This window comes from Sphaerodactylus townsendi, linkage group LG11, assembly GCF_021028975.2.
Source record: "Sphaerodactylus townsendi isolate TG3544 linkage group LG11, MPM_Stown_v2.3, whole genome shotgun sequence".
Classification (NCBI taxonomy): domain Eukaryota; kingdom Metazoa; phylum Chordata; class Lepidosauria; order Squamata; family Sphaerodactylidae; genus Sphaerodactylus; species Sphaerodactylus townsendi.
In genome coordinates, this window is record NC_059435.1 from 16,492,390 (window position 1) to 16,515,906 (window position 23,517).

General features: G+C 43.4%; 1 protein-coding gene across 1 annotated transcript in view; it reads left to right on the forward strand.

The window, feature by feature from the left end:
- Nucleotides 1–23,517, forward strand: part of CUL1 (cullin 1) — a 53,269-nt gene that overhangs the window by 23,467 nt on the left and 6,285 nt on the right. The window contains exons 5-20 of the mRNA XM_048510450.1: nucleotides 880–930; nucleotides 2,859–2,949; nucleotides 4,256–4,419; nucleotides 5,425–5,587; nucleotides 10,606–10,736; nucleotides 11,569–11,676; nucleotides 11,761–11,867; nucleotides 13,749–13,797; nucleotides 14,073–14,204; nucleotides 16,333–16,450; nucleotides 16,898–16,987; nucleotides 17,023–17,033; nucleotides 17,690–17,821; nucleotides 19,078–19,170; nucleotides 20,694–20,741; nucleotides 21,060–21,142. Of these exons, the coding sequence (XP_048366407.1) occupies nucleotides 880–930; nucleotides 2,859–2,949; nucleotides 4,256–4,419; nucleotides 5,425–5,587; nucleotides 10,606–10,736; nucleotides 11,569–11,676; nucleotides 11,761–11,867; nucleotides 13,749–13,797; nucleotides 14,073–14,204; nucleotides 16,333–16,450; nucleotides 16,898–16,987; nucleotides 17,023–17,033; nucleotides 17,690–17,821; nucleotides 19,078–19,170; nucleotides 20,694–20,741; nucleotides 21,060–21,142 (1,571 nt within the window). The remainder of the gene's footprint in view (nucleotides 1–879; nucleotides 931–2,858; nucleotides 2,950–4,255; nucleotides 4,420–5,424; nucleotides 5,588–10,605; nucleotides 10,737–11,568; nucleotides 11,677–11,760; nucleotides 11,868–13,748; nucleotides 13,798–14,072; nucleotides 14,205–16,332; nucleotides 16,451–16,897; nucleotides 16,988–17,022; nucleotides 17,034–17,689; nucleotides 17,822–19,077; nucleotides 19,171–20,693; nucleotides 20,742–21,059; nucleotides 21,143–23,517) is intronic.

Genomic DNA, 23,517 nt, shown 5'->3' on the forward strand with positions numbered 1-23,517 from the left:
TTGGCAGTCACCTTAGTTCCATCTTCTAAGCTGAGGAGTCTATAAAAAACTGGTGGTTTTATAACTAATATCAGAAATGAGACTTGACTGTAAAAATTGTTTTTAATTGAAGGAATGTGGTGAATATGCTTGTTAGTGACACAAGGGAGAGTTGCAAAAATTTAGAAGGTCAAGAACATGCATCTGTGTCTTTTGAGATGTGACTTTGAGAATCAGCTGCCTTCTGCAGTTTAATCTTGTTGGCCATACTATAGACCACGGGTGTTCAACTCTGGCACCCGAGATGTTCATGGACTACAATTCCAATTGGCCATGCTGGCAGGGGTTGATGGGAATCGTAGTCCATGAACATCTGGGGCGCCAGAGTTGGACACCCCTGCTATAGTCAGCGCAAAAGTTTTGCTTGAACTTTCTTTTAAGGTGTAGCTGATGTGGTTCTCATGGTGTTGTTTCAGACACCAGAGGACCAAGGCTTTTATGGGACATGGGCAGCTTGTAGTATCCTTTGAAAGGGGGCTGTCTAGTTCATGACAGGACCACTTCCTGGGGGGTACAGGGTGGGTGCTTGGCAATCTGCAAGAGAAGTGATGTAAAATGGTGCTCCCTGAGTTCTTAAACTTTGAGGACTATTGTCTTGAAGCATGCTTTCAAATAATGCACCACTTTAGTATTGTCAAACGGGTCTAGCCAGTGCCTTTTATAAATAGTGGTTGTATGCCCCAGGATCCTCAGCAAGGCTGAGGATTCCCATAGATTCTTTGGAAAATGAGCTGATGTTTCTTGGAAGTTATCTGCTTTCTGGAGACTGTACAACTTCCTCAGATGTGACACACACTTATCTTTGTACTTATAGTCTTTTTCATCCTTTTTAAATCCTAGCTTGCACTGGTGACCTGGAGGGACTGTTTATTCAGGCCATTAAATAAACAGGTGAGTAAACTACTTACTACTCTGTAAGGGCCGATCAACACTGAATCCTCATTTAAAACTGAATCTGTGAATTTTATCTACGCAATAATACTAAAGTATTCTTCTCTCTCTCTCGTTAACTGTCAAATAGTAATTTGCACTCAATTGTCTGCATATGAACCCGCATATATGCATTGTATTATATCAAGCTTTATTGCAAGCTCTTTAATAAACATGGGATTCTGCTAGAGCGGATGTCACACTTGTTAGTGCCAGCTGTAAGTTGGTAGCTGCTAATGGTAGCATGTTTTGTGCTATCTGGTTATTGTATAATGTTCAATTGTGTTTTCAATCAGAATGGACAAATGGGTTGTCACAGAATTGAAATGAGTTGAAAATAATATATTTCAGGGGAGAGGGTGTGAGGGACGGGATGCTCTCCTGCCCCTGAAGGAAAATCGGCCATTCAGATGAGCCCGTACGAAGTGCTGCTGCTGCACCAACTATTCACCTTCTATCTGGAGGTTAGATAAGAGAGAGTTGAGTTCTGCCCCAGGGAGAGAGCAGTGACTGCCCAGGAAAAGGAGAAGACAGAGTGAAGTATAGTTCTGCCTGGTAGTGAGGCAGAGCACTTTAGCTCTACCTCTGGGAGAGAAGAGAGAGCTCAATCATTAGGCTCCCTCTGGGGATGACCAGACCTTGTACAATATAGTCTGACTCTGGGGAAAAGGCAGGCTGGCATTAAGTGGAATCCTGTGCGTGAGAGAGAATCCAACCTAGTGGCTAATCAGTAAACGTCTGCTTGTGCCTGAAAGCCTTGTAGAGTAGCCTAACTACTCTCTGAATCATAACCAGGTAGCCAGGTTTCTACTTTGTCTACCTGTAGACCTGTGCTGCTGGTTTGTTCCTTTAAAAAGCCACCCGTAAACAGACAGTTCTTTGTAGTTGTTTATATATTAATCCAGCCACAGTGATTTGTTTAGTCTTCTTGTGCACCATTATAGCAGCATTATAGCAGCAAAATTCACATTATAGCAGCGAGCCCAAAGTCTATACGCTTGCTACCTATAGAACATCTGGAAACTTAGGGAAAGGTTTATACTTCAAAGTGGACCTAGATCCCAGAAATCATAGGCTGCTGCATCCTGTCAGTGGGAAAGATAATGTAGCCCCCCACTCCCAATCAGACTTGCTGTGCAAACAGCTGTAAGTCAGAATGACAGATGGGAAAGCCCCCACCCCATCCCATCTTAGTAATGTAACTGTAAAGTGGGCTGCAGGCAGGATAAATGTAAAGTAAATGTAAAGTGCATATTAAATGTAAAACGTGTTGCAGGCAGGATAAATAAACCCTTCATAGCCCCAGGCTGTTTGCATGGCTGAGCGTCCCGTGGTCAGCGAGCACATTGGCCGGAGCGTTCGCCTTTGCACAGAGATGCTTCCCCCCATTCACTTCCTTCCACTGCGTAGCTATGAACCCTGGCAGGCATGGCCCTCCACAGCCATGCTGCCATCCCTAGTACATAGTACATATGTCCATCCCTAGGACATAATTTCTGTAAATAAATGTTATAAACAAGTAAGGGGTGAAAGGTAGTCTCGATATAAAAGATTGGAGGAACTTGCCTGCTTTCTGCAGACCTTTTGCTCCATTATTCTCTATTCAGAGTCATAAAACTACCTTTAACTCCACTTACTTATTTGTTAGAAGGTGAACAAGTTTTAATCAGTGATATGTGTGTACTTGTATTTCATTGTATTGAATTTTTTAAGAAATTAAATCTAATTTTAAAATTAGATTTAAAAGAATATATTTTAAATAATTATTTTATCTGTCCTGTTGGGACACTAGATAATAATCATGTTCTAGCATGAACTGTTTTTAGTGTTTTCATGTGGCCAAGACAGGCCTGTGAAACTGAAACTTTTTTTAACCCATATTTTCACAGGTAACAAACGCTGTGCTGAAGCTGATTGAAAAGGAACGGAATGGAGAAACAATCAACACCAGGCTGATCAGCGGAGTTGTGCAGTCTTACGGTAAAATCGGTTTTCTTCGAGAATTTCCTCGAAGCCAAGCAAGCGCGGCAGAAGACCCCGGGCAGATAGTGCTCCCCTCCTCCCCCCCGCACTGTTGTATGTGCTTAGCGTTTCCTTTCCTTGGGTTCAGAGCAGTAGGGTCAAACTATCAGCAGTTTTCCAGGCACTGCATCCAAGACACCTGAGAGCAGAAGTCTTGTGTGCTGTTGACTGTCTTTTGGGAGGGCAGGAGTTTGAAAGAAGAAAAAGGGGAAATAGAGAGGTGAGGGTCCAGGGTGCTATAGAAAGAACAGGAGTTGTGGCTAGTTGATTTGCAATTTTTGATGTGTTTGTGTTAAGTTTCATCAATTTACTTCTGACTTATAGCAACCCTATGAAGTAATAACCTTCAGAGCCTCCTATCATTAACAGCCTCCCTCAGGTCTTGCAAATGAGGGCCGTAGCTTCTTTGATTGAATCAGTCCATCTCATGTTGGGTCTTCCTTTTTTCCAAGTATTATTGTCTTTCCCCTTGTACTAACTTCTGAAGACTGACTCTGCCATTAACTTCTTACTAAAAAAACCCCCAAGAAATTAGCAATTCTGGAATGTCAGAATTGAAAAAAAGCACTGAAATGAAAAGGAATTTATCTGTATCTCTTATATTATATTGGAGGTATGGGACTGTCTTTGTGGCTTCAGGTTTAAACCAACAGTACCAAAATGTAATGAGACTAATAAGGTGTAAACATGTTCTAAATATAATTCACGTTTTTCTTCACCTTTTGTCCACGTTAGGTTTTTTAAAAATAAAGTTGATTGGGTATATTGATGGGATATATATGGGATATAGGAGCAGCAGTGGCATAGGAGGTTAAGAGCTCATGTATCTAATCTGGAGGAACCGGGTTTGATTTCCAGCTCTGCCGCCTGAGCTGTGGAGGCTAATCTGGGGGATTCAGATTAGCCTGTGCACTCCCACACGCGCCAGCTGGGTGACCTTGGGCTAGTCACAGATTCTCGGAGCTCTCTCAGCCCCACCTACCTCACAGGGTGTTTGTTGTGAGAGGGGAAGGGCAAGGAGATTGTAAGCCCCTTTGAGTCTCCTGCAGGAGAGAAATGGGGGTATATAAATCCAAACTCTTCTTCTTCTATATTGACTAGGTTATTAGTTGGTTACCTGACTACACATTTTAAGCAAGCTTTCTTGGAAGTGCATATCCCCTACCTCTCTGTGAAGCTGTACATGACCATGTAGAATATATGCTGTGGGACAGATTGTGTCATGAAGTGTAAATTTCCTCCTTCTCTTTTTTTGTCCTTCCAGTGGAGCTGGGGCTGAATGAAGATGATACTTTCGCTAAGGGACCTACTCTGACAGTTTACAAAGAGTCCTTTGAATCTCAGTTTCTTGCTGACACAGAGAGATTCTACACAAGGGAGAGCACTGAGTTTTTACAACAGAATCCAGTTACAGAATATATGAAAAAGGTCTGTGAGCATGAAGTTTCCCACTAGATCTAGAAACCACATGATACTCAAACTGCTTGTTTAGGCGCTGTCTTCTGTTGTAGAGGCATACCCACTTCCAGTCAACTTGATTCTCATCAACAGTTCTTGCACCTTGATTCTTTAGCTAACAGACTTCGCTCTGGCTTCACTTTTTTTAGTGTACAGGAGAAAGAAGCAATTGCTCACATTTTCTACCTTGATATTTGGATCTTTAAGGCTTATTAACTGTCAGACATAAAGAAAAGCTACGTGAAGGTCACTGCATGTGTTCAAGCTATGGCACACAGTCTTGAAGATAAATATGTTTAAAAAATGATAACATAAATTAACAAAGGGGTTGGAAGACCTTTGCTGCATAAGCTTCTTTAGTACATAAACTTTAGTACATAAGCTAAAGAAGTTTTTTTTTAAAAAAAGGCTTTTGCAATACTGCCTTTTATGTCTTTGCAGTAGTTTCAAATTCAGTCAACATTTAATGAAAAAGAAGGAATCAGGAAATGGAAAGAACAAAATGCGCCACAACTTATCCAAAAAAATGCTATTGTAGATATTAGTATGCAAAGGATAAGAAGGGTTATTGATTGATATTAAGCCCCCCCCCAGTTGGATGAAAAGGAGAATCTGAGCTTTCATTTCCCTTTCTGAAATATGTAATGAAAGAAGTAAGGTACAAGAGCGGCCTTTGTTCAGTTCTGGATTGTATGCTTTGCATGTAGAAGATCTCAGGTTCGAAGCCTGGCATCTCTAGTTAAAGGATCTCAGAGCCGGACTGGAAGAGGCCTCTGGGACCTTTTTGCAACAAATGCAGTGGTAGGCAGGTTAATATATTCCTGAGTGGTATGAAATGGGGTAGCTTTAGAAGACTTATTTAATGTTCAGCCATCACCTCTCATCTGAACAGATGGAACAGATGTAGTGATGAAACTGTGAACCGTCATTGCAGTGTTTTAGTTACTGTTATTTATTATTTTTGAATATTTACAGGCAGAAGCTCGCCTTCTGGAAGAACAGCGTAGGGTTCAGGTATATTTACACGAGAGCACACAAGACGAGCTGGCACGAAAATGCGAGCAAGTCCTCATTGAAAAACACTTGGAGATCTTTCACACGGAATTCCAGAATCTGTTGGATGCTGACAAAAATGAAGGTGGGTCACCTGTGCAATTGATACCATGTTCTTTCTCTCAAGTCAGGTAATAGGAAAGCATTCCAGAATGCAGAGATTTAAAAATGCTGGTCTGGGAATGTTTTGAAACGGAAGACAGCTATGTACCCCCTGCAGAATGTTAAATCCGTACAATGGGGCCAGCTGCCCCTGCCATATTATTACTGAAAGAGCTGTGGCTACACATGTGCTACAGCAACCCAGACAATGGCCAGGTGGAGGTGGAGGCACTAGATTGGATCCACCAACTTTTCTGATGTTAAAAACGGGAGGAGGGTTCCTCTTTGGCCATGAAAAAGGGCCCTTCTGAGAATCATGAGACCTGCATGCGAGATGGAGGCTGCTGTATGGAGGGGGATTAGAACTGAAAAGGACTGAGTGAAAATAAAACTGGCAGGTAAGTAGTAGGAGGTGAGACAAAGGGTTGAGGAAAACCACTTCTGTGGGAAGGGAGGCAAGCAAATAGACAACTGAGAATCAGTTGACAACTTTAGCACCTGGAAACTCATTTTACAGTGTTGATTAGCAAGATAAATGAGAGGAAACGACAAGGGCAAACATCATTTGTACTTGTGACAGATTCTCCACTGGGAGCCAATATATTGAGTAGAAATAGATTGTGGACAAGGGGCAAACACAGCCGAAATAAGGATGCACAAAAGAGTCATAACCAAGAACACATGAAGCTCTTTTTAAATTTTCATTTGCCTCCCCGAAAGCTATTCATACAACCAGATAGCTGAGCAACGTTTAAAAAGAAGTTATTTACAGGTCTGCCAGTTTAAAAGTCACATCCCAAAGCTGAGAACACAGTCCACAGGAGACCTTTAATTAGGACCAATCAACTGACACAAAGAGAACAGACAAATTCTGATGAACTTGAAAGTGTTGTGTGTCCATTTTAAAAGTGTTGTTGACATTTGTAACCTTCAGGCCTAGAGTGGAACTATGCTTGCTGCTATTCCTTGGTGGCTTTTAGCTGCGTTACGTAGTGGGAAATAAGCTTTCGTTTCCAATTCTAGTCTCACAGCGTACAAGACTCTGCAGGCTATTAAATGGCCTAATAAAAGCTTTTAAGTAAATGTGTTCTTTATCGTTTACCTTAAAGAAACATGAAGCTACTGTGTTCTAAGTGTTCACTGTCCACTGCCCACTCTTGTAAAATCATTCAGTTTACTATCTAGGAATGGAGAAGCAGTTGGGCCCTGTTCATTTCTAGCATCTTCAGGAAACAGTTTACTTTTTTGGAACGTGTGCTGTAAAGATGACTTTGGCACACCCTGTTTTGAAGCCAAGTACACCCAACTTATGACATTTGCCTTTGAAATCATAATTTGCTGTGATCTGTGGTGTGCAAAACACATTCCATGTTACAGCTTCCTGCTGCCTTAGCCTTCACAAAGAAGCTGCTTAAGCAGGAAGCCTTACTGATTTTTTGGTCAACCTTCAAGATAATAAAACATTAGTGAATTGAATTATGACATTTGCTATCTAAGGATGTGACCTTTGTCCTACTGAACATCACAAAAAGGGAATGAGGAAATCTCTGGACAACGAGAACAAGGGATACAGAGTATCTAAAAATAATAATTGTAAAAGCACCAAAAAATACCAGAAAGATGGTTCAAAAATTGCAAAATGTAATGGAAAATTGATATGTACACCAATCAGAAATGGCAACAAATAGGAACACTATCAAAAGATTTTTACAAGCTAAATTTAGCCAATAATAATTTCAATGCAGATATCATCTGTAACTTCAATAGGGTGATTCTATAAAAGAAAAGGTTACAAGCTGGGGAAGAGCAGACTACAAAAGACAGAATTCCTTTGAGTTGTGAATCTTCATCAATCAAGAGTGACCTTGCACTGGTTAATTTGGAGGCTTTGCTAAGCAGTTGTACATAAATAATAAACTGTAACCCAAATAAGGCAAACAATTACATTTAAACACATTATACAAGATGAGAGTCTGTGCATACTGTATATGCTGAGTGAGAATGCTGCTTAGGAAAGAGGAATTAGGAAAAGGAATGAGACAGGTAAGGCACGCCTGCCCTGCATTGACGAGGCTTTGATGGAATTATTAAGGCAATAAATGATTGCGGAAAAGACCAAAAACATTAAAGGCAAACTCACTCTACTGTCAAAAAATACCTATTGAAAACGAGCTAATAAGTCTGATTAAACATACCAAGTATGTCTACTAACCGGGGGGCGGGGGGCACTATTAAATATTGACTGATGAGTCTAACCCTGTGGTGGCGAACCTTTGGCACTCCAGATGTTATGGACTACAATTGGCCATGCTGGCAGGGGCTGATGGGAATTGTAGTCCATAACATCTGGAGTGCCAAAGGTTCGCCACCACTGGACCTGTCATTGAGACCTGTACGATGTATGGATCCAAATTAAGATCCAGAAGGCCTCTCTTCAAAGCTGTTTTTCCACGTCTAATAATTCAGTCAGCAAAGGAATAGGGAGGAAATGTTCATTCCTCTTTTGTAAATATAATTCGGTAACAGGAATAGCCTCTGCGTGTGGTATATCAGTATATGAGCCCTTTGGGGGTTGGGCAGTATATTAAATTTAATAAATAATAATAATATGATGTCATATCCATTGTGGCCAAAAGTTATTATCAAATGGCATATCCTGCACCTTAAGAATAGTCAGCTGGGTCCTTAACATATTTTCTCATAGTAAAGACAAATAGGCAAATAAAGTAATCCAAAATAGTATTGGAGCCTGATCCAGTGGGCCTATCTAGAGGTGGTCTTTGTGATTTGTGAATTTTAGGAAGCATATAAATAATTGAGATCCTAGAAAATCTGTTAACCAGGAAGGAAGAACAAGCGTCATCTATATATCCCAATGATAAACCCTTCTGAACCCCAGTTTTGATGATAAACAGAATCTGCTTAATTGGATCGTCTGCTGTGGCTTATCAAAAAGCCTCATCAGAAAGTTTCCTGTTCATTTCTTGTATACAATCAAGAGTGTTCTGAATAACAATCCCATCTCCATTGTCAGCTGGTTTGATAGCAATGGAAGAGTCTCTGCTTAAATTTGATAACATATTCTCTGCTAGAAGATTTTTTGTGAGTATGTGTTAGTCCCCTTCTTTTTCAATAGGCATCAATACAACATGTTCAAATGCAAGAATATTGTAATTAAAGGATGAGGGGTTGAAAAATGGCAAAGGATGAAATCAGCCAGGAGGAATATATAAAGATTCACCAAAAAACCCATAAGCTTGAATAGATCAACTCCAGTTGGAAAGGTGTAGAGACAAAGTTTAAACCTTTATTAAGAATGATATATTCCTGAAGAGAAAGATTGTTAAAGGAAAAATTACCTCTAGATTCTGCCCTTGCAGAATTCGTGATAGCTTCCGGGCTGAGCCCTCCACCTGTTTGTAGGATGCTGGTACCGAAACGTCCTTCCCTGATTTTCAGAGTGACAGTATTCCTAATAGTCACTACTTTCACTGACCAGGGGCTCAGAAATGGACATTTTAGGAACCCTTTTTGACAACCATGGGTATACATTTCCATTCTTGTGGTCCAGTTCATCACGGCCCATCACCAGCATATCTAGTTGCTCTTTTTGTAAAAACAAAAAAGACCACCACCACCCCAAAAAAAACAGCTTCAAGGAGCTACCGTAGCAATGACACTGGAGTGTATAGTGGCACCACACGCACCCATCAGCTCAAGAAGCCAGGCTTCCTTGGTCCAAGCCCTGCATGGGCTAACTAGAGACAGCCCTGGAAGGAGCCCCAGGCACTGTGGAGGCTCTGCACCATCAGCTGGAATTGCTTGGGCACGTGTTTCACACCCTGACTGGTTTCCATTCCTTTTGCTGTGCACCTTCTATCCCTAATTTCAGAGGCCCATAACATCCCAGCAACAGTTCGCTGTGAAGCTGACGTGCTTTGCGACACACCAGCAGTTCTGAGGAGGAATTGTGAACTTGGAGGAGCCTGTTCTTCCCAAATCCAAATCCAAAACCTTTGTTAGGCATACAAATCCAAAACCTTTGTTAGGCATACATTCCTGAGGAGGAATTGTGAACTTGGAGGAGCCTGTTCTTCCCAAATCCAAATCCAAAACCTTTGTTAGGCATACAACCGGTGTGTGTCATGAATTCCAAATACAGTAAAAAGATCATTATTGCACAACTTGCATTACACAGAGTGAAAATGTAGCAACAGCTTCAGAGATCCTGTTCTTCCCTTTAGCTAGAACCCAGCTGTGCACACCTGGAGGGGTGCCTTCTGCCCCCTTGTAGTCTCTTGCCGAAGACCAATGAGGTTAATAATGAGCAGGGGCTGTTGTCAGATTTGAATTACTGTTATATTGGAACAGTAGTGGAGATAAGTTGCTGTCTGGGCAGTTTTCAGGCTGGACTTACAGTTGCGCCTGGACCATGCAGCCCAAGTTTTATGCAGCATCCAGCATCACTAAATATCACAATTATAGATAATAGGCTGAAGAACCCTGATGCTGTGCTGCATTTTTATAATCTTTATGAAAGGGACCTGTTCAGTTTTTAAAACTCCACCGTTTTTGTGCCTAATCCCCCCTTTTTTAAAAAAATCCAATTCCTTGATGCCTTGGGCAGTTAATGGTTGTGAACCTGCCCAACCCAGTTAAGAAAACACCTGAAGTTTAGTAAAGATGTGGCGCCACTCCTTCGGTTTCGAGTCATCACTAAAAACTCAGTCACAGAAGTGGTTTCTCTCTTCCTTTTTGTTTCGCTTCGTCGTGATTTTTATATCGGCTTGAATTGTAAAATGCAGTTTAATAGTTAAGCAAAGGCGTTTCAGCTGTCCTCTGTCCTGTAGTGCGGAGTTGAACTGCTCTGGAGTTGAACAGAAACAACTCAAAACAATTATACGTGCTAATAGACGTCTGCTTCTCCCTGTTGTTTTGGTGAAGAATTAAGATTTGGGAGAAGGAGTGAACACAAACGAAAGAGTCTCCTTTTTCTTTCAGATTTGGGACGCATGTATAACCTTGTGTCTCGAATTCAGGATGGCCTCGGAGAGCTGAAGAAACTTTTGGAAACTCACATTCACAATCAGGGTCTCGCTGCCATTGAAAAATGTGGAGAAGCTGCTTTAAATGCAAGTACCCCTTCAAAAGTAGTTTCGTGTCACACATGCTTTGTGCCATATATACTACTAGGCAAGAAGGTATAGCTTCTGGAGAGATGAGAGTCCTGCCTAAGCAAAGGAAAAATCAGTTCTGTTCTCAAATCTGAAAATTCGGTGCAACCCAAAAGAACATGATCAGTATTTGGTTAGTACCACACCCTGGATGTGAGGGTGATCTGGCTGCGACATCTGTCACCCCACTGATCGCCAGGGTTGATTCGGCTGATCTGGCTGGCTAGGCAGGTGTCCCCTACTTCCCTCACCGCTCCATCTGTGTACCTCCCAAAGCTGCACACTCGGTGGAAGAGGACCACCATCGCAGATAGAAGGAGTGTACCATTCTTCGGTCAAGGGTACCACACCCGCAGAGTCTGTTAGAGTCTTGCATCTTTCCAACAGCTCTGCAAACGGCAAGACGATCAAAAGTGAAAGCGTAAATGCCCTTTTATACTCTGGAAGACATAATTCAAGTAGGTAGTTCGGCATTTTTATCAGGGGAAAAATATCAACTGAAAAGGATTAAAATACTCTGCGAGCTTTAACCAGCATACTTGTATAATCAAGATCCTTCAAATGTTCATTGATTGGCTGGCTCAATTCACAGCTTCAGTTAATAGTTTCTATCATGTAATTGGTGAAGACCAAACATAATCTTAGATTCCGAGCATTTGTCCTAATCTGCAAATTCTTTGTTTAAGGAAAGGGTCATTTAACCGTGGATAAGATTGCTTGAAATATGCAATAGTTACAGAAAAAAATTTAAATAGGATTTTTTTTTGCCCTCTGTTTTTTTAATGTCTAGGATCCAAAAATGTATGTACAGACAGTGTTGGACGTCCATAAGAAATACAATGCACTGGTCATGTCTGCTTTCAATAACGATGCTGGCTTTGTGGCTGCACTGGACAAGGTAAAATAGATCAAAATCTGCAGAAACTGTTGATTGATGTTGAAGACATCTCTTGAACATTCCACTTTCCGTTGTGTTTTGCAGGCTTGTGGCCGGTTTATAAACAACAATGCAGTGACAAAAATGGCCCAGTCATCTAGCAAATCTCCAGAGTTGTTGGCACGGTATTGTGACTCTTTGCTAAAGAAAAGGTACGTGGGCCGGGGAAACCTCTGCAGCCTCCAGCAGGTTAGCTACCGAGAGTTTCACACACGCAGCTATGACGTATAATTGAATTCCAGTTCTTGATCAAGGAATGCCCTCATCTTCTCTCTGCTTGAAGTTGGAGAAAAGATGCGCTCTCACTCTTTACAACACGGATTGTCACACATAACTGCTTTTCAAGTTATGACAGTGACGAAATCACTGTGGGCTGGTCAGAAATGACCCATTGTGAAGGTATAGTGGGGGGGAAATGTCTTCTCAGCTGACCTCTTGGGTCACAGTCTGCCTTGAGTCAGATGTGACCTTCTGTCCTCCTTAGAATAATCTTGCCCTGGCCTGAAAAGCCCAGTCTCCTGAAATCTTGGATGCTAAGCAGGATTAGATAGGAGACCACCAAGGAAGTCCAGGGCTGCTATGCAGAGGCAGGTGATAGCAAACCATGTCTGGACCTCTCTTGCCTTGAAAATCCTAAGGCTGTGGTGGCGAACCTATGGCAACCTATGTAGCTATAAATCAGGGATTGGTATGTGTGTATATGCTGTCAGGTCACATCTGGCTTCTGATAATCTTGTAAGGGTTTTTAAGGCAAGGAATGTTCAGAGATGGTTTGCCATTTCCTGCCTTCCATGTCATGATTCTGGTATTCCTTGAATGTCTCCCGTCCAAAAACAAACCAGACCTGACCCTGCTTAAATTCTGAGATCTGAGAGAGCAGACTAAACAGTAATAACAGAGAGCAGCAGTGGCGTAGGAGGTTAAGAGCTCATGTATCTAATCTGGAGGAACCGGGTTTGATTCCCAGCTCTGCCGCCTGAGCTGTGGAGGCTTATCTGGGGAATTCAGATTAGCCTGTGCACTCCCACACACGCCAGCTGGGTGACCTTGGGCTAGTCATAGCTTCTGGGAGCTCTCTCAGCCCCACCCACCTCCCAGGGTGTTTGTTGTGAGGGGGGAAGGGCAAGGAGATTGTAAGCCCCTTTGAGTCTCCTGCAGGAGAGAGAGAGGGGATATGGGGATATAAATCCAAACTATTCCTCCTCCTCCTCCACCTCCTCTTCTTCTTCTTCTTCTTCTCCTCCTCCTCCTCCTCCTCCTCCTCCTCCTCTTATAACTGAGGCCCATTCCAGCCCACCACCACCACTCAAAGTTCATATTTCTTTTAGTGGAGTAGAGAAGTGTTAAAGAAATTATCTTTCCATAGATTTGGGGAGCCATCTTTTTTAAAATCCTTTTGGAAGCATGTGCGTTCCTTCTCTAGTCTTTGGGAGGGGCTAATCAGACCGTGGCAAACTTTTAAAAGGGGCCAGCATTTGGAGGACAGATTGTCATATGCTGGTTTTGAAGGATGACATCATTATCAGCTTGTTTATTCCTTCATAAAAGGAGATGAAAATATTCCTCTTCTTAGAAAAGTTTCTAGTTTTCCCCTGAATTCATTGTCGTAGGCTGATCCTGACATTTTGGGTTGATAGGAAACTTTAGGAAGAGACCCTTTGATCAGCATGCCAGAAGAGCTCATGTATGTGACCTTTCTGGTGTCTGTCTTGGACTGGGGAGATGTTGGAACTGAGTCTGGGATCATGCACTTTTAAAATGTCGGTTTCATCTCCTACCATCAGGGAAGGTCTTGCAGTCAGACAATATGCTTGTTAGCCCAGTACTAGCAAACTTTCTGGTGCTGCTTAAGAATTGTAATGTACACTAAACCTTCAGGATATGTAAGCCAGTTAAACACAGTACTAAGGTTTACTTTGGAATCCTGTTCTTACTCATTTCAAATTCATGATACTGAGTTGGAAAGGAAATCCATGAATTGCAAATGATGACAATGCTGAATTATAATGAAAACACTGCACTCTTGACTGCAGCTCAAAGAATCCAGAAGAAGCTGAACTTGAAGACACGCTCAATCAAGTGGTAAGGCTCTTGCAAAATTGTCTCTCTGTATTCACAAACTTTTGCTTGTTTCTAAACTAGATTAAAGTGAGCTGCACTGCTTTATAGATCCCTGCTCATGATTAAAACTAGACTGTGCGGTCGATTCTGAATTATTTGGAGAGCCATAGTCCCCTATTTTACATTCTCCCACCCCTGCCAGAAGAAGTTGTGAAATTTATAGCTGCCTGTGAATTCTGTTGAAAACGATTGGTGTCGTTTTGGACATAAATACTGAAAGAGCCTGCTTTTTCCAGATGGTTGTCTTCAAGTATATAGAAGACAAAGACGTGTTTCAGAAGTTTTATGCCAAAATGCTGGCCAAACGGCTTGTGCACCAGAACAGTGCTAGCGATGATGCTGAAGCAAGCATGATCTCCAAGCTGAAGGTAAGTCCCTGTCCCCTACCTTCTTAGTACTTTCCCTTCTCTTTCCTTCTCCTTTTCACTTGCCAAGACTTATCCTTTGTCTGTGAAAGATACGAGTGCTGGTTTAAACCAGATTTCATGACTGTGCTGATTTGAAACACAGCAAGGGTTCCTGAAACCAGGAGTTGACATTCGAAAGGTTCCCAGTTGGAAACCAGGCAGAAACGCCAACCAAATGTATGCGATGAACCCTCTGCCCTTGTGCCCTGAGGAGAATTTTCCCTCCAAATCTTTGACAGAGAAATACTAATAACCAGTGTGTTTTCAGTGTTACGCTACTCAGATCAGACCACCCTTCTCTATCTGACACTCAGAGGACAGAGCAGTTCACTCTGTCTCTCAAACTTTCTCTGCACCCAAACTGACTTTTGTTTCCAAACGGCACTAATCGAAGAGCTGGCATTTTTCCAGCCAGCCAGTCAGAAGTTTCGGGCATTAACTCTTGGTTCCAGGACCCTTTGCTCTGTCCCAAATCAGCAAAATCCTAGAATCTGTCACAAAATCTATTTGAGCCATTCTTTTTTTAAAAAAACACACTAAGACACTTCTTTCAGTCCTGTTGTGGGCACGAGATGACTGCGGAACGTTTGCCCCGTCATGTCCTGTAAGGAAACAATCCCTTCTTTGTATTGTCGAAGGCTTTCACGGCCGGAATCACTGGGGTGCTGTGTGGTTTCCGGGCTGTATGGCCGTGTTCTAGCAGCATTCTCTCCTGACGTTTTGCCTGCATCTGTGGCTGGCATCTTCAGAGGATCTGATATTCAGATCCTCTGAAGATGCCAGCCACAGATGCAGGCGAAACGTCAGGAGAGAATGCTGCTAGAACACGGCCATACAGCCCGGAAACCACACAGCACCCCAATCCCTTCTTCACTCATTTCCAGTTTATGTACTTGGCTAGAGCTAATTCACAACAGCACCTCTCTGGTCTAAAGAATATGGCCACTATCATGGCCACTACTGACCACAATCTCTCCCAGCTCCTGGGGATACCATGTTGCTGGATGCAGCAGCTGCTCGTGACGCCTTAGAGCTGGCCATCTTTTGGTACAGTTTCACAGCTCGATGTGTACGTAATGTGAAAGGTGATGGAAGCAATCAGTGGAATTGAAAGCAGCGGTCTTCTTTTTGGGGTGCAGTCGCTATTAGTCGAGGTTATTCAGAACTGCCAATCAGTCTCGCAGATATAAAATTGGGAGCTACTTTATCTTTGGTCCAATCATTTGTTTAGACAGCCATTGTGGCTTTCAATTGGCAGAAGCTCTCTAAGCTGAGGCTAATTTTTTTTCCCCCAGCCTGACCCATGTCAGCTCCTTTTTAGCAGATGACTAAACCCTGAACCTGCAGAACACTGCAAAAAAATGTGTTCTGCTACTGAGCTGTAGCAACTCTCATAAGTTACAAGCTGATTCATATCTTTACAAGCCTTCTTGCCCACATATATGTATATTAGTCATTTTTTGACATATCAGTGACTGGAAAGGAAGAAGTGAAAAATTCTTCCTTTTCCAGGGCATGAAGTTTCCCTTTTTTGGAGATGACTTCACTCACCATAGGCGACTAGACCTGGTGATTGAGTTTGGTTAGGTGAGGCGGGGGGGTTGGAGGGGGTGTTTGTTTGGTTGAGTTTTTTTGGTGCTTCCGTTGTACTTTCGGGCAGAACTCTTATTCGAGCACAAGATTGTTAGTATTACAAACATCATCTCTACTGTTCCTTAAACCTTAGCAGACCTTTTCTTTCTATGGATATGTGTGACGTGTCCTTGACAGAATGTTGCGCACTTTCATTAGTGGTGTGTGTCAGTCTTCAATTTGATGCGTGCATTACCCTTGGTCTCTCTCGAAGTGTGGCCATACGCTACTCAGGGTTCCTTCGCATCCTTTGAAGCCCTCTGACTAGTCAAAATAGCTTTGTCCCTCTGACCTCCGGCACAGTGCTCTGGCTTTTGAATGGCATAGAACACATTGTAAAGCTGTCTGAATTATCAGTGCCTTTGGAAATGAGATGTCTCGCAGTGGAACGTGTGCTGCTTGCCCTTCCTCACTCAAAATGCGCATCCTGACAATACTGTGATGTGATTGATTACAGCAAGCATGTGGCTTTGAGTATACCTCGAAGCTTCAGAGGATGTTCCAGGATATCGGCGTAAGCAAGGACTTGAATGAGCAGTTTAAAAAGCACCTGTCCAATTCGGAGCCATTAGATTGTAAGTGGGCGTAATTTCACTCTTTTGTTTTAAGAACTGAATTATTATTGTGCTTCCTGTGATGCCAGTGAGCAATTGATGAATACATAAATACAGAAAAGGGTTATGTGGGAGAGCAAGTGGTGAGCTAGAGCCCAGGTTCCCAGGGGAGAGGGTTGACTCAAAGGTCAGAGTTGACTCATAGGTCAAGGAATTCATTCAGCTAACCTAGATAAAAGATGTGTCAGGCATGCAGGTTGTATAAACGAAAGAAGGTGGAAGAACCCGTTGCTGGCGCAAGATTGGTCAAATCCCACCTTTTAAAAAGAATTTCTCAAGACAGAGTTTTCTTATTGGCTCTGGACTCTCAGATCCCTCTTCTTTTTGTTCTCTCTTAAACTGGGGCTACAATAGCGGAACAGTTGATGCGGTCAGCTAATGAAGATAAAGCTTGCTTTCCCTTCCCAGTGGACTTCCTTCTGCATCCAAGTCCCGAGAGTTCCTCGGATCCTGGCCCTCCTTTCCAATGTCTTTGTGCGCTTGCTCTCCCCCTCAGAGGTGAGGGACTTTAATTTAATTTTTCAGTTTGCTGCCTAACTTGCAGGAAAGTTGTGGTTGTTTTCTGCGGGGCCAGTAGCCTAAAATAAAATCCAGTTCAGCCAAGGTTATATGACTGGCTAGGAGGGCTTTGGGGGCTGTTTCCCTCCCTTCTCATCTTCATGGGCTGTTAGACAACTACTTAGGATAGTGAATTTCCAGATGGCATCACTGCCTGGGAATTATGGCTTAAATGCTCGAGATGTTGAAGTTGCTTGGGGTTGTTTTTTTTAAGTTGTGGTGTTACTCTGCTCTACCAAAGTAAAACAGAAACCAACTGGTATCTATAAGATTAACGAAGTTTACTCCAGCGTAAGCTGTTGTGAATCAGATCTCGTTATCAAGATACAAGCAGGAACCCGCAAGGATTTGCAAGGAGGCATCATATCTCCCCCTTAAACTATTTCCTCTTTCCCTTTCCTGAAAGCCCGATGGCTCCTCCCCTTTTCCTGCTTCCTTCTCTCCTTCCCCCCCAATAGCCAACCTACATTTTTTATTTATTTTAAAGGAACTTGAGAGGAAAGGCCACGATTGACTGCACAGTGTATCTTTGCTGTGATGACACCCCTTGGTACACCATTATCCAATTAGGCCGATGGCAGGAGGTTGAGACTGGAAATGTGAAATTGTTTTATTTATATGTCTTTCTTTTTTAATATACAGCTGGAACGGAGCTACCAGAGATTTACCGCTTTCTATGCTAGTCGCCATAGTGGAAGAAAATTGACTTGGTTGTATCAGCTGTCCAAAGGGGAACTGGTTACCAACTGCTTCAAAAACAGATACACGCTGCAGGTGAGCTCAGCCTCGGGCTGGCGGAGGCTTCGGCTAGCCAGAGTTAAATCTCCGAGCCCGGTCCTCTGCCGCTGATGCTGTGGAAGGCCCGACTCAGGCAGGAGGGAGAGGCTCTCCCAGAACTCGTGGGAAAGGGCTGGATGTGGTGAGGCTGGGGGGTGGTGAGGGAAACGAGTGAGCCAAAATATGGTCAGGATACCTGTAGTGCAGCAGGCTTACTGCGGGCAAATTAAGTTTGGATCTGGTCAGTGTCTGTAAGGAAGACTGCCAGGAAACCTTGTCGTTCCACATTTTGTTCCCTGGAAGAAGGGCAGGGCACGAACGTCATGAAACAATAAAGCAGCCACAATTTTCATCCATGTTGATTTTTATGCTGTATACACGCTGTTTCCCACAAAGATGATAGTTCAGCCAGTTGAGAAAGTTGAACGCGTCTGCAGCAGAATGTAGTCCTGAATAACTATAAGAATGATCATTCATTTTTATGCACTGCTTTTGTCAAAAGCATTTTTTTGTGCATTATTGAACATGGGACTTTGATACAAGAGCAGTTATGCCAGAATGTATTTTTGCCTTCAGACAGATGGGGGGTGAAGAGCTAGGTAGGAACTAGGACTCAGGCGGAGCATTCTGCAACAAAGAAGGTCCAACATGCTTTGTTCTGTGGCAAAGAAGAAGAGTTTGGATTTATATCCCCCCTTTCTCTCCTGTAGGAGACTCAAAGGGGTTTACAATCTCCTTGCCCTTCCCCCCTCACAACAAACACCCTGGGAGGTGGGTGGGGCTGAGAGAGCTCCGAAAAGCTGTGACTAGCCCAAGGTCACCCAGCTGGCGTGTGTGGGAGTATACAGGCTAATCTGAATTCCTCAGATAAGCCTCCCACAACCTCAAGCTGTGCAGAGCTGGGAATCAAACCCGGTTCCTCCAGATCAGAGTGCACCTGCTCTTAGCCGCTGCTCTTAGCCACTACGCCACTGCTGCTCCAAAGGAATGTACAGTCCTACTATCATCTATGTGGAACGGAATATGGAAGCTTTGAGTTGAGCTTGACCTCTGAATAAATACACCTCTGAATAAATACATTTCCTTGACCCATTAGCTGCTTATAAATCAAAATAATTTCATTTTACTTCATAATTGGTTGAAATCAGTTTTCTTGGTAAGAGACATAGAAATTGCAGAGCAGCCAAAAGGTCTCCAGATCACTTGAATTTGAGTTTCTTCAAACACCACCCCTCTCCCCCTCTTTCTTGAAGGCATCCACATTCCAGATGGCAATCCTACTGCAGTACAACACAGAAGATGCCTACACCGTTCAGCAGCTTACGGACAGCACTCAAATAAAAATGGTGAGTGCATAGGCAGTAATGGAAGACCCTGACCTGGATCATTCCCTGGCTAGGCCTAACCATATTTCAAGTATCTCACTTAAAATCCACGAGGTCAGCCCTGGTAAGCGTTTGGATGGGCAGCCTCCAAAGAGTCTCAGGGTTGTGACTTGGAGAACAGCAATGGCAAGTCGCTTCTGTGAAGTCTCTTGTCTTGAAAACCCCACAGCAGGGATGTCAAACATCCGGCTTGGGGGCCAAATCCGGCCCCTTGAGGCGGCTTATCAGAAAAACTCTATGGGGGGGGGGGGGTGGGGGGAGGTCCTCAGTTGGCCTGATAAGCCTTCGCAAGGCAGCCGCCACACCACTGCTGCAGGCTCGACAGGCCAGGCACCCCCTCCCCAGTTCTGTTCTGGAGGCAGCCACCCCCAACCATGTCACATTAATGTCATATCCATTTTACAAGTGAAATGTTATTAACCAGTTAAATCTTTGTTTAGATAACTTCTTCTGCCACCTCCTTTTCCTTCTCTCCCCCTTTCCCCTGTCCCTCACCTCTATACATCTTTCTTCTTTTTTGCCTCCCTCTCTTATCCTTCCTTGTCACTTTCTCATATCCTATCTCTAATCTTTTCCTCTTCTATAATCTATAATCAATGGAAGTACAAGTCCCCTCCTGCCTCTCTAAACTCTTACTCTTGTTTCCTCTTTCTCTCTTACTCTTACCTTCTCTGCTTTCTACTCTCTCATGTTTCATCATTATCTGCTCTTTTTCTGCTTGGCGCTTTGTTCCCAAATGACAAGTTATGCAAAACGGATGTCATAATTTCCTATATATTTTAAACCTAATAATTGGCCATGCTGGCAGGGGCTGATGGGAATTGTAGTCCTTAACATCTGGAGTGCCAAAGGTTCGGCCTACCACCGCCCTATGGGAATTAGCTGCAAGTCCGAGGTGTGATGACTTGACATCACACTCCACCAAAAAATGGGGCACATGTGCTCTGTGGTTTATTACTCTTTAATCCCAGGCCACTGAAAATCTTTTTCATGACCTTTGTTTTTTCTTGTGGCCCGGTGCAGTTTCATACCAATAATCATGGCAACAGAATTCAGTATTCTGGAGATTATAGCTTTCATTTAGAAATATACCAGATTTCTGTCTCTTGGGAAAGTGAAAGAAGGGGGGGGGGGATCACCCTCCCCATAGTTCGCAGACGCAAAGTAAACATTGGCCTGCCTTGAATTTGCTACAGAATTGTATTTCTCCTTGAGTTTCCAAAATGCAGGACTTTGTGCTTGGATGCAGAGAGCACGTGGCAGTATAAAATATTAAATATGTAGCGTTGTTTCAGTATCTGCACGGTTGCGGGTTTTGCTTTCTTCACTTGCAGAATTGATAGAATGTGTTTTTACATTTTAACCTTTATTTAACCTTTATTTTATCTTGATAGAATTTGTTTTCTCTAATAAGATGTGTCACGTAAACTCATGGTTGTAAATCGTTACTCGGGAGTGATCCTTTTCTCTCCTCTGGCTTTTAGGATATTTTGGCACAAGTTCTACAGATTTTGTTGAAGTCAAAGCTGTTGGTAAGTTGGTGGGGTGGGGTGGGAAAGGGAAGTGTGAATCGTCGAAGGCTTTCACGGCCGGAATCACTGGGGTGCTGTGTGGTTTCCAGGCTGCATGGCCGTGTTTGAGCAGCATTCTCTCCTGACGTTTCGCCTGCATCTGTGGCTGGCATCATGATCCTCTGAAGATGCCAGCCACAGATGCAGCTTAAACGCATCAGAGAGAATGCTTTCGGCTAGAACACGTTACGGCTGCGCCCGGAAAACCAGGCATACAGCACTCCCCGAAAGTATGAATCAATTATGTTTTCTTACACTGCCATTTTTGTCTGTTCACAGGTCCTGGAAGATGAAAATGCGAATGTCGATGAGATGGAGTTGAAGCCAGATACCTTAATAAAATTATATCTTGGTTATAAAAAGTAAGAAAGAATTACTGCTACAGACTTCCTGTGTATAAAGACAGCAGATTTCCAGACCTTGTATTAGAATTGTTTGGTTGGCAATTATGTGAAAATATCTTCCACCCCATACTGATTGTTTAGTGAGTTTTGTCTGTCAGAATACCCACTTAAGCACAGACACACCAGTCCATAGCAGTATCTTTACCAGAGTGAATGAAGGAACTCTTAAAAAACCTAGACCAGGGGTCTGCAACCCACGGCTCTGGAGCCGCATTCAGCTCTTCCAGCCTTATACTGCGGCTCCGCGGGGCCTGGAGGTCGGAAAGTATCATGGGCGTGTCCCTCCAGGAAAAGTGAGTGGAGGGGCCAAACTGGAGGTGGCTCCATGTGGAGCCGCCACTCTGGCTAGGTAGATCTTCAGGGCCGTGGAAAACGGATCCAAATGGCTCTTTGGGTGGGAAAGGTTGCTGACCCTGGACCTAGACCAACTGGATGGATTGGGGTGGGTAGGAGCATCGTTGTATATAACCATGAATTGTCTTTTGACCTTACTTTGGACTGAAGTGAATGTCCTGCTCTGCACAAATTATATTACAATGTTCCTAGCAGAGCTTATGATATAAATTTTGCACAAATTGTTGTTTTTTTTAAAAGAACGTCACCAGATGCTTTCTTTGGAAAGCGAATTGGAAATAGGAAGGCAGAATATAAAGGCTGAAACCCGAAGTCCCTTGGCTCCCTAGAAAAGCAGCCTTAAGAATTCTTGCATGTGCCGCGAGAATCCAGGTACATGTTAGGAACTCACCCTGCGCAACGGAGTTCGGCGGGGCCAGGGATGCCCGCATGGTGTTTGTACGCTGTTTGGAGCCGCTTAAAGGCAGGAGGGCTAGAAAGGTGCCAGCCCTTGGAGTCTCAGTGGCTGGTGTGATAGAGCGGGTAGACTGTGGCTGAGCTAGAAAGATCCCTAAGTGGACGTGGCCCACACATTCTCTCTCAGCTGCATGGGACTGCTGTGAGGTTTAAAAGATTGTGTTTGATGAGTTCCTTGAAGGACAACAAAGTTTGACTCCGGTGGCACCTTTCAGACAGAGTTTTAGTCTTGGTGTAAGCTTGAGTGTACGTGCACGTGAAAGCTGATACCAAGAATAAAACTTGTTTGGTTCTTACTGGTGCCACTGGACTCAAAACATGTTACTTTCACTGCCGTTTCGACCAACATGGCTACCCACCTGACAGGATACAGGCATGTGATGAGGAAGTGAACCCCCAGCTATGCGACCAGGAGCAGCAGTGGCATAGCAGGTTAAGAGCTCGTGTATCTAATCTGGAGGAACCGGGTTTGATTCTCCATGATCATGCCAATCTGAGCTGTGGAGGCTTATTTGGGGCAAATTCCAGATTAGCCTGTACACTCCCACACACCAGCCAACTGGGTGACCTTGGAGCTAGTGCACAGCTCGAGCTCTCTCGCCCACCCACTTCGCTGCTGGGTGTTTGTTGTGAGGGGGGAAGGGCAAGGAGATTGTCAGCCCCTTTGAGTCTCCTGCAGGAGAGAAAGGGGGGATATAAATCCAAACTCTTCTTCTTCTTCTTCACTTCCATAATTCTGCCAGTCAGGGTGACTTGTAGTGGTAAGCTTTTGTTCAGGTGGGGAAGGAGCCCTGAAGTATCTAGTTCTAAAACATTTCTTTTTTAAAAAAAATTAAAATTTCTACTACCTGCAAAAGGAGATGATACCATCTGCCCACAGCTGCAGGATCCTTTTGCCCCGGAATGTTTGAAATGTGTCTGTGAGGATGAATACAGGGCATGCTGAGAATATGGCTAGAAGAAGCTCTGACTAGGAAGAATGGGTTGTGACCTCCTATCACAGTGGTGGCGAACCTTTGGCACTCCAGATGTCATGGACTACAATTCCCATCAGCCCCTGCCAGCATGGCTAATTGGCCATGCTGGAAGGGGCTGATGGGAATTGTAGTCCATAACATCTGGAGTGCCAAAGGTTCGCCACCACGGTCCTATCACCTCAGGTGGTGCAGTTCAGAGACCTGCATAATATGAAAATGAAGTGGGTTACCAGATACTATTTCTGTTTCATCAAGTCAAAGCAAAAAGGATAGAGGACTCCCAACAACTAGCTCTGGAGCTACTGGTTGATGCAGAGTAGCTTGTACTTGCATGGCACAGGAAAAGATCGTGGAAAGATCTGCTTTACACTCTTTATTTGGTTGGTTCTTTCTTTTTTTAAAAAAAGCTGTTACTTCATAGGACTTTTCTCTTCACTGCTTAGCTGGTTGTTTCATTTATTTATTTACTTATGTCATCTGCTTTAACTCACTGAGAGTCAAAGTAGATTACACAGTGCAAGTCAATGCATTCAGTAAGATGAAACC